The sequence below is a fragment of the Solanum lycopersicum genome, chromosome 9 (assembly GCF_036512215.1).
Source record: "Solanum lycopersicum chromosome 9, SLM_r2.1".
Lineage (NCBI taxonomy): Eukaryota > Viridiplantae > Streptophyta > Magnoliopsida > Solanales > Solanaceae > Solanum > Solanum lycopersicum.
Window position 1 is genome coordinate 59454558 of NC_090808.1, and position 14577 is coordinate 59469134.

The window sequence follows — 14577 nt, forward strand, 5'->3', positions numbered from 1 at the left end:
AACGTTATTGCATCCAACATCGTTAAAGCCTTTAGCGGCATTTATATAATGTTTTGGTTGTAGATACTCATATTTATTATTGTTACTAAATATATTATAGTAACTACTGTACTATTACTACTAAATCCTTTATTTATTCCAGTGAACTGATGAAATATATATATGGTACATCATAAATGTATCAAATTGGTTCAAATAGAAATACGTGTTTTATACAGAGTAAATAAAATATAAAAATACATATATAGCACATTAATCTAACTCGACCCAAAAGATAGCACATGAAGAGATGATTGTCCAAATCATATAAACAACCACAAGTCCAATCCCCAACTAATGTGGGGATCTTACTCACTATAACACACCATCCACCCTCAAAGGGAGCCCAAATGGGGATGAACTTGACTCTCATACCATGTAAAGATATGGTACTTGAATCAGCTAACTTAACCTCAAAATCTAGATCACAAGAGGAAGATTGTTTAAATCGATATAAGCAACCATTTCGTTTCCCAATCACCGTGGGACTCTAGCCCACTCTAACGCCCTGTTTCACGCTCAACTAGACGTGGAGCGGGAGCTTAAATGAGGACGAACCTTGTATGGAATTAAGTAATAACCCTCCCCATCAGTAGCTAGTTTTTGGTGTTGCAGTTTCATATCTTTATATAATATAAGAGTCATATCTATTTGGACTTCTTATATATACTATTATTGGGCTTGGGCTTGAGCTTGGGCTTGGGCTTGGTGTGTGAAGGCGAGTGTTAGAGTCCACATTTTTGGTAGAATGCACTAATAGTTTGCTTATATGGACTTGAAGTGTCATATCCATACATAAACCAAATTCACAAATTGATTAAACACACTTATACTCTTAAGATGGATATAATTAATTTGAACAACATATATCATTTATTGTTTCTTAATGTGAAGGAATTATTATAAGTCCACATATATATCTAGTTTCATTGATTGTTCAGCAGTTCTGCCGAATCGCTTCGGAGATTTTCCTAATAAAATTTTATACTATTTAACAACAACTTGTTTTAGGGTAAAACATTTTATGTCTTTCGTAATAGACTCGAAAAAGGGAATAGAAAGAACTAAAAGCATGAGAAACGGCAACAGAGCAGAGGAACACAATAGTCTATCAGAGAGTATTGAAATGCCGGATGCTATGGTGATGGAGATTATCTCCCGCTTGCCTTTGAGGTTTGTTTTTCAATGTAAAATTCTATCCAAGAATTTTAAAGGTATGATATCTCATCCTGAATTTTCAAAAACTTTATTCCACCGTCAAAAAGTCACTTCTTCACAACTCATCTATTTAATTCATGATGGGAGATTGCTGAGAGAATTCCTAAAAATCTCCCTAAACCCTATCACTCAATCTGTGACAACGCTATGTTATGGCGTAGAGATTTTGGCTTCATGTGATGGTTTGCTTCTCCTTGAGTTTGAGAGAATTAGGTGTTACTGCGTATTCAATCCCCTAACTGGAGAGCATCAACTGATTCCATATCCGAATTCTCCTAGACATGAGTTAAAAAAGATAGGCCTAGCGGTTGATTACCTTACTTCAAATCAATACAAATTGGTATCCATAAGTAACCTTGTGGAAAATTCCAACTTGTTCTACAAATTTCACTTGCTTTCATCTGAGCGACTTGACTTGTGGCGTGAAATCCAATTGAGAACCAATACTTTCATATCCTTACCTTACGGCAGTCCACCTGTTCATTGGAACAATTCTTTGTATTTTCTTAGAAGTGACGGTAGTGTCCTAGCCCTTGATACAAAGAATGAAGAGGTTGTACTCATCGACCGTCCGGACTATATTGATCATTATGATATTAGCTATGGGAAAATTTTGACTAGTAGGGAAATGAGTGGTAATGATGTATGGCTAGGGAGGGCGCAAGGTTTACTTACCCTTGTATGCATTTTCAGAAAGCACATAGTCATTGGGAGTTTTGACAGAGCAAGCAGCCGTTGGGGGGTTTCCCACACTTTGGACAACTTTGTTTTAAGTCCGGATGGAGATATTATTGGCTTTCCAGTTTGGATCGACAACAAAAAAGTGTCTTTTCTGGTACAACGTCCCCCAACACAGTATCATGATCTACACGAGTATGATACCAACATCAATGGGTACAAAAATGTTGCAGTCCTGGACAAAGTTGATTATCCCATGTATTGCTTCTATCCAACATTAGCTTGTATCCATAAGACGCCCTCCAATAATGTAACCATTGCTCAGCAGATGTCTATTGCAGAAAGGTTGGATGACATCAGAAGATTTATTCTCGAAGGTACAAGTTAGTTTGAGTTCAATTTTGTATTTTAGTTCTTGCAATCAACTAAATGTTGCTTAAGGTCAGTGTAGCAATTCCTTTCAAATTTATGTTTAAAACACCTCAATTGAACCAAATCGATATTTTCGTAGAGATATTGTCTGCCTTCTTTGTTTGACTTTAGTGGCATTTAATAAATTCTTGGTCTCCTTTTTTACTTTAAACAAGTTTAAATTGTTTCTAATTCTTTTCAAATTTTGTATATAACTTTTTCCAGATACATCAGAAGAAGAAGTTGGAGGAGGAGGAGAAGAAGAAGAAGAAACATTGTAATAGACTTGGCTTTCTACCATTCACTATCTTCAATCATGATTAGTTTCTATTCAAACATGACTTAATCAGTCATTTCTGGGAGATTGAGGACATGGTTACATATTGTAATAGACGTGATTTTCTATATGCAATTTGAACAAAAACTTCTTTCTTTTTTTTTGCAACTGTTGCACATTTGAACTGATGAACTCCTATAAATGAAAGATTTTAGCATTACCAGTAAGATGTTTGGCGTATCTTCCATTCAAAATTTGTTTTGTCAATCAAGCATCGTCATATGTGCTGTTTTTATATTTTGTTTCAAATTTTTTTGAACATGACTAGATTTACGTTAGTTGCATTCTTACTTAATTTTTTATGGTAAAAAACCACAGAGTGAACAAAACCTCAGGATTACTTAGCTTGATATACTTTCATCACAGCGATGAAATCCAACTGAAAACTGATTTCTATTTTTTATCCTTTTGTAATCCGCCTGCATATTGGTGTGATGCTCTTTATTGGCTCAGAAGTGATACAAAGTGAGAAGAGGATATAGTCATTATTTATCACAGACTGCTCATCTTTCATATTTTGTTGTGAAGTTTGATGTGGTCGGGAGATTTATCATCGAAGGTACCAATTAGTTGAAGTTCAATTATATATCTTTTAGTTCTTGCAATGTTTTAAATAAGACGTAAGGGATTAGCTTCTAATTCTTTCTCTAAATGACCAAAGAGAAGATTGAGGTAGTAGTTAAAAATCGACTCTTTCTTTTCCATCCCACCACCCTATTAGGAGGATCAACAGTGTTCTCACTAACCCTTCAACGTACACTCAAACCAGACTACCGATTAATGGTGGAGATGTTCAACCACTTGATCATGCCTAACTTGTATGAATTTTCTTTTCAGGGGTTCCCTATATGAATTTTGATTGTGGATATAAACTTTTTTCTTTGAGGGCAACTGCTGTATTTTTCAAGTATTGATCATGGTACTCCAACTTTGAGACAAAAATACCTCATGTGTGTCTAGAAACTGGAAGGAAAATCGCAACCTTTTAGGAACATTGTCACCATGACCATTTAATCCTACCTTATGATCCCCAAAAAAGTCTGATAGAACTTTCCAGATTTATAAGTTAAAAGCTAAAAATCATGTTGAGAACCCTCTGTTTGATGATATTAATTTTATTTTGATGTAATGGAAAATGGGTTATCCCGTAGAAGATAAATTCTATTATATCTTCCTAAGACATATAGTCTCTTCTCTTAGAAAACCATGAAAGATGAAATAGCCAGAGTATATAATTTCCTGACATGTAAGTGTAATTTCTTTGAAAGTTAGTTCAAGCACTACAGGGATAGAAAAAGGTTAGTGAATGTCACTATTTACGGCTTAGATTGAGGAGTGACTAATATTCAAGGAAGTATTAGAATATAACTATGATTACATTTGTTCTAAACATGGAGGGATTAATAAATATGCATATGAAAGGAGAATAATTCCCTATTCTTCCATCAAATTAATATTCTGGCTGTTTGTTATTATTAAATATATAACAGTGGTACTGTTTTTCTGTCCTACCATCATATATTTTGCTTATGCGTTACTAAGTTGACCAATTAAGAAGAATGTTTTGTGTTTTTATATCACAGTGAATCATGAGTGTTTGACACTCATAGTTAAGATAATAAAGTGCATACCCACATCTATTATGATATTCATTCTCTGAAGTGTGGTCAAGCTACTCTTCTCATGTATCTCCTTCTCTGGCATCAACTGAAGCAGCACCAAGGGAAGATGTTTAGCAAATTTTCCATGCAAAATTTGCTTTGTCAATCAAGCATCGTCATATGTGCTGTTTTTATTTTGTTCCAATTTTTTTTTATTATTTGAATTCTTACTTCACTTTCCTATGGTCAAAAACTAAAAGAATTATATTTACTCAATACACCTTCAGGCTTACTTAGCTTGATATACTTTCATCGCAACGATGAAACCCAACTGCAAAGAAATTTCTGCTTTTTATCCTTCAGTAGTCCACCTACTTGTTGTTGTGGATCTCTTTATTGGCTCAGAAGTGATACAAAGAGATTAGATGCTATACTCTTGAAAGGTCACGATTAGCTTCTAATTCTTCTCTAGATGACCAAAGAAAAGATTAAGGGAGTAGTTAAAAACCGATTCTTTCTTTTCCATCCCAGTACCCTAAATTACGAGGATTAATGGTATTCTCACTAAACGGTCTCCAGTGTACACTCGAAACTTCATACCAATTAATGGTTGAGATGTTCAATTAGTTGAGCATGCCTAACTTGTTTGAATTTTCTTTTTAGGGTTTCCCTATATGCATTGTGAATGTGAAAATAAATTTTATTTCTTAAGGGCAACTGCTGCATATTTCAAGTATTGATCATGATGCTCCAACTATGGGACAGGAATACCTCATGTGCGTCTAGAATCTGGAAGAAAAATCATAACCTTTACATTAATGAATGAAACATACTATCTCATGTAGACATTCAAAACTAATATCTGATGTTCCTAGAGTCAGACTAAATCCATTAAGTAACAAGAAATCTAACACTACCTTAGTTCTTCTGCATGCTGAAAATACTGCAGGCATTTCAAGTTTTACATCAAATCCAAAGCTTACCAAATAGACAGAATGTTAGCATTCTTACCAAGTAGAATGAATTTAAACCATTTTAGATCAAATCCAATGCTTTCATTTGTAGCCTGTGGCCTCAATCTCCCCTTTGTAGAAATTTTTATCTTATCAGTGTCAATCTGAACATGCAACACCAATCTCAAGTATGTTAACCAAGAATTCCATCTCTTCTTTCTTGATACTGCCCCAGTATTCTTGAAAAGTTGTTTTCTCTAGAATCTCCATAACTTTCTCTAGCAATGTTGTTTCAACAAAGTCGTGGAGGCTAGAGCTTGCTTGGGTCTTCTTCCAGTGAATATCTCCAATACGAGAATCCCAAAACTGTATATATCTCCTTTAACAGAGAACTTACTACCCATGCCAATTTCTGCAACAAGAAAATTTAGCTTATAAATAAACCACTATTGTTAGAAGAAATTTCATATCATAGTTTTTGTTAACCTAGAATCATTACCTGGAGCTACATAGATAAACTAAGTTGTTAGATCTTCATCAACAATGAGACTAATATATTCTAGGTGTTTTGATGATCCTCACAAATTCAGAGTCTAACAAGGGAGCAGATTCAGGTTAGGGTCCTTTGGCACTGAGAGTCTCAAAGGGGTAATGAATAAATAAACTCAGCATCATGTTTATTTGTGTGTCTTCATCAAAAAGAGGGAAAAGGTTATATTTTTGGTTTTTTGATAATCCTCACAAATGCAGGGACCTGGTCCTCGACAGATTTCTCTCCCTTAGATGTATAATGGGGTACAATTGTAAAGTTGTCTCATAAGTCAGTGGTAGGTGAGGTGCCAACATACCGAACCAATCAGAATGGATCAGAGTGTTTGTCCAACGGGTAATAACTCTTCATGGTTGATGTTTTCAACATGACAAACACCATGTTAAAGTTATTCATCCAAAGGAGGAAGTCAACCAACAAGCCTTTTAGGAATTCTCAAATAAAGCAGCAAGGAGCCTGGTCTCGGGAAGTTTGCGAACAAGAAAAGATAGTTGTTAAAAGGATGCCAACTGATGTTGTTGGTGCACAATATCCAACTTATTTCAAACCCAAGGACCTTGTGAAAGGACCTGGTCCATGGTTTTACGTTCTCCTCACTTCTAGGTTGAAAAAAGTACAAGTGGTTGGTGCACAGTTGGACAGGGACCTCAACCAATGGTGTGGTCTCGAAGGTTGTGACTATTCTTCATTAACCTAATGTCAATAGTTATAATCTTAGTCTTTGCAACTTGAAAAATTCTCAAGAACTCTCATGGAAAAGTGAAGATTTATCCTCAAGATCAAACTCGAACCAGATAGAGCTGCAAATTTAGTGGTCTTAGGATTTATTCTTCTAAACATATATTGTAGATCTAATCCTACATCTATAAAGGACTCAGATAGTTTGTTTGTACTACAATTCTAAATTAGTTATAGGTAACTGATTTAGCGGCAGTGTTGTACTGCCTAGGAAAAATCTAAATCATAGAGTTAAGTGTTTTATTGGGCGGTGTTGTATCCGTTTAGAAAAAGTCTAAATTAACTAGGGGTAGTAGCTTACTGGGCAGTGTTGTATCTGTTAGACTCTTCAAATAATAGGTAGATTATTTGGTCATGAGATTAATAATTTTTCTCACATTGGGTGTAACAGAGTTCGCTTTTGCTTATGAAAGATTAGTGAGCAGTTGAAAATCTTGTGCAACAGGTCGTGGTTTTACTCTCTTGGAAAAGGATGTTTCCACGTAAACTGTTTGTGTTGTGTTCTCCTTATTGTTTACTCTTCTGCACTGTTCTTGCTGTGTCAAGGGACCTAGTCTATTTACTGATAGTGGACGTCTATATTCTATCAGAGTCTCACCGAACCAGATCACTCCATGAACTGTGAGATCTTCATCAAGAAGAATGTTCTGTGGTTTTATATCACAGTGAATCATGGGTGTTCGGCACTCATGGTAAAGATAATGAAGTGCAGAGGCCACATATTTATGATACTCATTCTCTCAAGTATCATGCTTGAGGGAAGTACATGTTTCTTCCACGTCTTTTGATAAATACAAGATTGTAATTGCAACTTCTGAATCCCACCACAAAACTAGGAGTTCCGGTTTAAACCATCTGCACTCAAATTTGAAAATACTCCGGTGACAAGAACCTCACCATCTAGATTGTTGACAGATAAGTTCAAGAAGAGTAAGGAAGTAAGACTTGCAATGAAGTGAGGAATTGGCCCTGATAGTTTATGTTGGGAAAGATCCACGGATTGGAGATCCGGCAGATCTTTTAAATTGGGAATGGTCGCTTGAAGGTAGTTTCCCTTCAAATAGATCTCCCCCAAAGCCAGGCATTTTCCAAGAGTTTGTGGAATCTTCGCCGATATATTGTTATGAGAAAAATAAAGATAAGTAAGATGACCCCAGTTACCAATATATACTGGTGATGTACCAGTCAAAGAGTTATAAGATGCATATATATATGTGAGGGATGAGAGAGCAAAAAGTTGTTGTGGTATAGTTCCTGTTAGGCTTTTTTCAGAAATACCCAATTTTTAGCAGTTGGCTACAGTTTCCACTAATTTTGTTTACATAGTAGAGTAGGCATGGTAACTAACTAGAAAAGTTAACTATTAAATGAGGTAATGTACCTACAACCTGGTTGTCTCCAAAATGGAGCATTTGTAGACTGTTGGCAGTTGGTAAGAGAATTTACAAAGTCAAGGTCATCATGCTTACTGTATCCAAGTTGGTTACTCCAAACGTTGAGCCACAACAAATTCCGCAAGTTACCAAAACCCTTGGGTTTATTTCAAGTGAAATCGTTTACAATAAAATCAAGATCTAGCAATTTTGAAGCATTTGTGCAAAGAGGACGGTATGAAACAAATGAATTGACATTTCACCAAGTAATGTATTTGGAAATTAGGGAAGTAGTTGCCTAAATCGGATCTAAGATTACCAGGGATAACAAATTGTACCATGGAGACAATCCAAGAAGCCTCAACTTGATCAATCAAGCTGAAGAAGTTGGGACTTTCCTTCTAGATTGTTGTACAATGAATACAACTCTTCTAAAGAAGTAAGATTTTCAATAGAACCTAAAAAGTTTCATGTCAGGTTGTTATTTCTGAGATACAGTTTCACTAACTTCATTAAAATTACAAATTGGTTAGGAATTATCCCTAGAAGAGCGTTGTGTTCCAGGAAAAGGCTCTTGACGTTAACACAATATGATAGATTAACTGGAATTTCACCTGTTAGATAGTTGGAACTCAAATTCAAGTTTTGAAGCCTTGACAGCCTGCTGAGTTGTTGAGGAATTTTTTTATGGAAGGCATTTTCTGCAAAGAGAGGCTTCTAAGATGACCTGAGATTGTACCTGCCAGCCTCTGCCCTTTGAGATTCAAACGAATGACTCTTTCGTGTCTCAGTACACTGACAGAAATGAATAGAATAATTCCAAGAGACAAAAACTCTGAATAGATCCTCAGTTATTTGGGACTTGAATCCAAGTAAGTCAAGTTTATCAGTTTCATTGCCAAGAAAAGCAGCAGATGCAGCCTGCTAATGGCGTATCAGCAAAAAATGATTTTGTTAACATGAGATTGATTCTGACTTTGGTTTTTGATCCACCTAATCTTTTCTTTATAATATGGATTAACAATTATTATAAACTTATCTTTTTCTTAATCAAGGGCTAGGCTTACTAACTGAATAAAATTCCCTTTCTTGGTCTTCTTTAGTCACATTAGTGTGGATGCCGGATGGATCCTTTAGTCTCCTGAACTTGACAATCCTCCCACAACTAACAGAACACAATTTGTGTAAGCATTTATTGCAAAATTTGTATTGTTTTAGTAGTTCCAGGGATGACAAATGGTACAACGAAGGAGGGAACTCCCCGGATAAGTTATTTACTGACAATCCAAGAAGCCTCAACTTGGTCAATCGAGCTAAAAAAGCTGGCACTTTTCCCTCTAGATTGTTGTACGATAAATCCTCGAAAGATGTAAGATTTCCAATAGAACCTGAAAAGAGTCTTGCCTTGTTGTTATTTTTGAGATGTCGTTTCACTAACTTTGTTAAAGGTCCAATTTGGTAAGGAATTTGCCCCACAAGAGTGTTGTATTCCAGGACAAGGCTTTTGAGCTTAACTCAATGCAATAGATTAATTGGAATTTCCCCTGTTAGATAGTTGAAACTCAAATTCTGGTTTGAAGCCTTGACAGCCTGCTTAGTTGTTGAGGAAGGCATTTTCTGCAAAGAAAGGTTTCCAAGATGACCTGAGATCCTACCTGCCAGCCTCAGCCCTTTGAGATTCAAATGGCCAAGAGATGAAACTCCTGATAGATCATCAGTTATTTGGGACTTGAATCCAAGTAAGGCAAGTTTGTCCATTTTATTGCCAAAAACGCAGCTGATGTAGCATGTTGGAGAGAAAATGAGAAGATAAACACAAGAAACACAGAAATAACAAGAACCAAAAGATGATACCTCTCAGAAATATTGATTTTGGTATTGGAGCATCACATTGTGGTATGAAATGCACAATTATATAACAAGCTTCCAATGACATTGACAAAAACATATTTTGTTAGCAACTTTCTTCAAGATTGATTCTGATTTTGGTGCTTGATCCACCTAATCTTTTCTTTTAAATATACTCTATAACATGATCCTTTTTATGACGTGAAATCCAACTAATAAGCAATACTTTCAACTCTATGTCCTTTAGTCCACCTGTTTATTGGTGTCATTATTGGCTCATAACTAATAGTAGTGTTCTAGCATTTGATACAAAGAAAGAAGAAGCTATACTAATTGATCATCCTGCATTTGTTGATCTTCATGCGCCATCACTATCCATATATCACGACCATTCAAAATTCACCATAGAGGCAAACACAATGATCAACAAACTCAAAACAGTCAATCAGTATACTATCTATTCTCTTTGTATCAAAAGGTAGAAACTGTCACTTATGTAACAATATATAAAAAATTACACAATTAATAAGTGGACTACCAAAGACCAAATAATTAAAAGTATCCCCAATCAGTTGGATTTCAGGCCATAAATTAGATCGCTCTTATGAAAGTACGTGAAATTTGTAGAAATAGTAGAAATTTTCAACCAGATTACTTATGGTTACCAATTTGTATTGATTTGTATTAGGGTAATCAACCACTAGGCCTATTTTTTCTAACTCGTTTCTTGGAGCATTCGGATATGGAATCAATGGACACTTTCCAGTTAAGGGATTGGAAACACAGTAGCACCTAATCTCTAAAACTCAAAAGAGAATCAATTACATGAGCCTAAAATCTCTACGCCAAAAACCATAACGTCGTCACTGATTCAGTGAGAGGGTTAAAGGAGATTTTTGGAATTGTCTGATTAATCTCCCATCGTGTACTAAATAGAAGAGTTGTGTAAAAGTGAATTTTTGGCATTGGAACAATGCTTTGGAAAATTTAGGATGAGATATCCTACTATAGAAATTCTTCGATAGAAGCATACATTGAACAACAAAGGTAGGATATTTCATCCTGAAATTTCCAAGAATTTCAATGGCAGGATATCTCATCCTGAAATTTCCTAAACATTGTTCCAACGCCAAAAGGTCACTTCTATGCAACTCATCTATTTAGTACATGATGGGAGATTAATCAGACAATTCCCAAAAATCTCCTTTAATCCTATCACTCAATTTGTGACGACATTATGTTTTGACATAGAGATTGTGGGCTCATGTAATGGTTTGATTCTTTTTGAGTTTGAGAGAATAAGGTGTTAGTATGTTTTCAACCCCTTAAATGGAGATCGTCAATTGATTCCATATCCGAATGCTCCTAGAAATGAGTTAGTAAAAAAAGGCCTAGTGGTTGATTACCCTAATGTAGATCAATACAAATTGGTAACCAAAAGTAACCTGGTTGAAAATTCCAACTTGTTATACAAATTTCACTTGCTTTCATCAAAGCGATTTGGTTTGTGGAATCCAGAAGGAAAATCACAACCTTTTTGGAACATTGTCACCATGACCATTTAATCCTGCCTTTATGATCCCTTTAAAAGTCTGATAGAATTTTTCAGATTTTTAAGTTTAAATCTAAAAGTGATAAGTTTAGAACCCTATGGTTGACGATAATTATTTTATTTATATGTAATGGAAAATGGTTTATCCCGCTATGATAAATTCTATTACATCCTTCGTTAAGACATATAGTCTTTTCTTGTTAGACCCCTGATCTAAGTCACTCAGCTAAATGGCAGCATAGACAAAGTTTTTAAAGCATGTTGACCTTGTCACTTGCATAAGCCAACGAAACAAACAGGCAAGGCTAAGTTGGCGACGGACTGTTGAATAAGCTAAGGTGTGCACAATGGCACCAAGGCCTGATTCCATAGTGGCAAGTGAGGACCAAGGACTTAAGGGAAAGGAAACTTGGTGAGGACTTGACAAGATAAAGGCTAAACAATGTCATGTGAGCATGGCATTGATATTCAAATAAAGCACAAGTACAAACGACAAGCAAAGCTAAGGCAACAATGCGAAGATCAACAGTGTTCTCAGTAACCCACCAACGTGCACTCGAACCTACCTACCGATTAATGGTGGAGATGTTCAACCACTTGATCATGCCTAACTTGTTTGAAGTTTCGTTTCCGGGGTTACCTATATGAATTTTTATGTGGATATAAAATTTATTTTTGGGGCAGCTGCTGCATTTTTCAAGTATTGATCATGATGCTCCAACTTTGGGACAAGAATACCTAACTTGTGTCTAGAACACAACCTTTTAGGAACATTCTTACCATGACCATTTGATCTTGCCTTATTATCCCCTAAAATATCTGATTCTTTACATTCATGAATGAAACGTATTATCTGATGTAGACATTAAGAACTAATATCTGATGTTCCTAGACTAAATCCATTAAGTAACAAGAAATCTTACACCACCTTAGTTCTTCTGCATGCTGAAAACACTACAGGCATTTCAATTTTTACATCAAATCCAAAGCTTACCAAAGAGACAGAGCGTTATCATTCTTACCAAGTAGACAGAATTCAAACCATCTTAGATCAAATCCAATGCTTTCATCTGTAACCGGTGGCCTCAATCTCCTCTTTGTAGAAATCTTTCTCTAGTTAGTGTCGACTTACTGTGAACTTGTGTCACAATCAATCTGTCTCTTGGGGATTCAGCTGAACATGCAAAGTCAATCTCAAGTATGCTAACCAAGCATTCCATCTCTTCTTTCTTGATACTGCCCCAGTATTCTTTGTTGTTGGTTGCTTTACTCATCTCACCAGTTGTTTTGTCTAGAATATCCTTAACTTTTTGAGAAAGTGGTGGGGACTACAACTTGCTTGGAAAAAGTGTATATGGGTGTTCTTTCAGTGAATATCACCAATATAAGAATCCCAAAACTGTACATATCTCCTAAAACGGAGACCTTACTACCATGTCATATTCTACAACAAGAAAATTTAGCTAATAAATAAATGACTATTGTTAGAAGAAATTTCATATCACAATTTTTGTTAACCTAGAAACATTACGTAGAGCTGCATAGCTAAACACAAGGTCATAAATGCAGCTCTTGAATCCCATCACAAAGCTCGGAGTTCCGGTCTAATACATTTGTACTCAATTTTTAAAATATTCTAGGGAAGTACAAGCTTTTTCCACTAATTCTGTTTTTGTAGTGGATTAGGCACTGTAACTGACTAGAAAGGTTGACGGTTGAATGAGAAAATGTACCTACATTTGGTTGTCTCCAAAATGGAGCATTTGTAGACTGCTGGTAGTTGGTAAGAGAATTGACAAAGTCAAGGTCATCATGCTTACCGTATCCAAGTTGGTTACTCCAAACGTTGAGCCACAACAAATTCCACAAGCTACCAAAACCCTTGGGCATATTTCGAGTGAAATTGTTTACAGGAAAATCAAGTTCTAGCAATTTTGAAGCATTGGCCAAAGAGGACGGTTTGGAACCAATGAATTGACATTTCACCAAGTAAAGTATTTGGAAATTAGGGAAGTAGTTGCCTAAATTGGATTTGAGATTACTAGGGATGACAAATCGTACAACGGAGGAGGGAACTCCCAAGATAAGCTATTTACTTACAATCCAAGAAGCCTCGACTTGTTCAATCGAGCTAAATAAGCTTGCACTTGTCCCTCTAGATTGTTGTATGATAAATACAACTCTTCTAAAGATGTAAGATTTACAATAGAATCTGGAAAGTGTCCTGTCAGGTTGTTATTTTTGAGATACAGTTTCACTAACTTTGTTAAAGATACAACTTGGTTAGCGATTTTCCCCAGAAGAGTGTTGTTTTCCAGAAAGGCTCTTGAGGTTAACTTAATGTGATAGATTAACTGGAATTTCACCTGTTAGATAGTTGAAACTCAAAATTCAAGTTTTGAAGCCTTGACAGCCTGCTAAGTTGTTGATGAATTTTTTTATGGAAGAAATTTTCTGCAAAGAGAGGGTTCCAAGATGATCTAAGATTGTACCTTCCTGCCTCAGTCCTTTGAGATTCAAAGGATGACTCATCCATGTCTCAGGCCACATTTTACTCTAGTCCACTGACCGAAATGAACAGAATAATTCCAAGAGACGAGAACTCTCGATATATCCTCAGTTATTTGGGACTTGAATCCAAGTAAGGCAAGTTTGTCAGTTTCATTGCCAAGAAAAACAGCTTATGCAGCATGTTTGAGAGAAAAAGAGAAAAGAAACACAACATGGAAAGCCAGAAAGGCGTGAAGTTAAAACTCGCTACGAAAACATCCATTCTAGAAAATGTCAAGAATCAAAAGATATATCTCTCAGAAATGTTGATTTGGTACTGGGGCACCTCTGTGTGGTATAAGATGCACAATTATAAAACAAGATGCCAATGACATTATTGCAATGAATGTATATCTTTTTCATTTAAGCAAAGCTGAAATATACACAAATAATATTCAAGAAACTCTCAGCTAGTATATTCAGTTAAAACATACACAAATAATATACTAGCAAAGAGTTTCTGCATCCACTTATATATATTGGGAATTAAGAAAACTAAACAACAATCATCCAACGAAAGAATTATTAAAGCATTGAATAATTTGATGCATACTATATATCTAGTACTGTCCAATTCATTCTGTTGTTTACATCCTCTCAGTCCATATTCCCCATGCAAATTTGTTGTATCCGCGACCTCATCAGCTTGTTCATCACATACCTCATTGATGATCCAGTCTCGCTGGCTGTGTGTATATTTGATATCAGTTCCTAGTGGCATAGCGTTGA

The 14577-nt window shown here is 35.7% G+C and overlaps 1 protein-coding gene and 4 pseudogenes across 1 annotated transcript; 1 reads left to right on the forward strand and 4 right to left on the reverse strand.

Annotated features, from left to right (window-relative positions):
- Window positions 1-1111: 1111 nt before the first annotated feature.
- On the forward strand, window positions 1112-2627 carry LOC138338624 (putative F-box/kelch-repeat protein At1g20790). The gene is made up of 2 exons (XM_069289601.1): window positions 1112-2318; window positions 2572-2627. Exons 1-2 carry the CDS (start codon window positions 1112-1114, stop codon window positions 2625-2627), a joined length of 1263 nt encoding a protein of 420 aa, XP_069145702.1.
- Window positions 2628-6929: 4302 nt separating this feature from the next.
- On the reverse strand, window positions 6930-9846 carry LOC138338625 (probable LRR receptor-like serine/threonine-protein kinase At3g47570; annotated as a pseudogene).
- A 292-nt stretch (window positions 9847-10138) lies between these two features.
- LOC138338626 (uncharacterized) lies at window positions 10139-10846 on the reverse strand (annotated as a pseudogene).
- Window positions 10847-12383: 1537 nt separating this feature from the next.
- On the reverse strand, window positions 12384-12907 carry LOC138338627 (putative receptor-like protein kinase At3g47110; annotated as a pseudogene).
- A 17-nt stretch (window positions 12908-12924) lies between these two features.
- On the reverse strand, window positions 12925-14569 carry LOC138338628 (putative receptor-like protein kinase At3g47110; annotated as a pseudogene).
- Window positions 14570-14577: the final 8 nt, after the last annotated feature.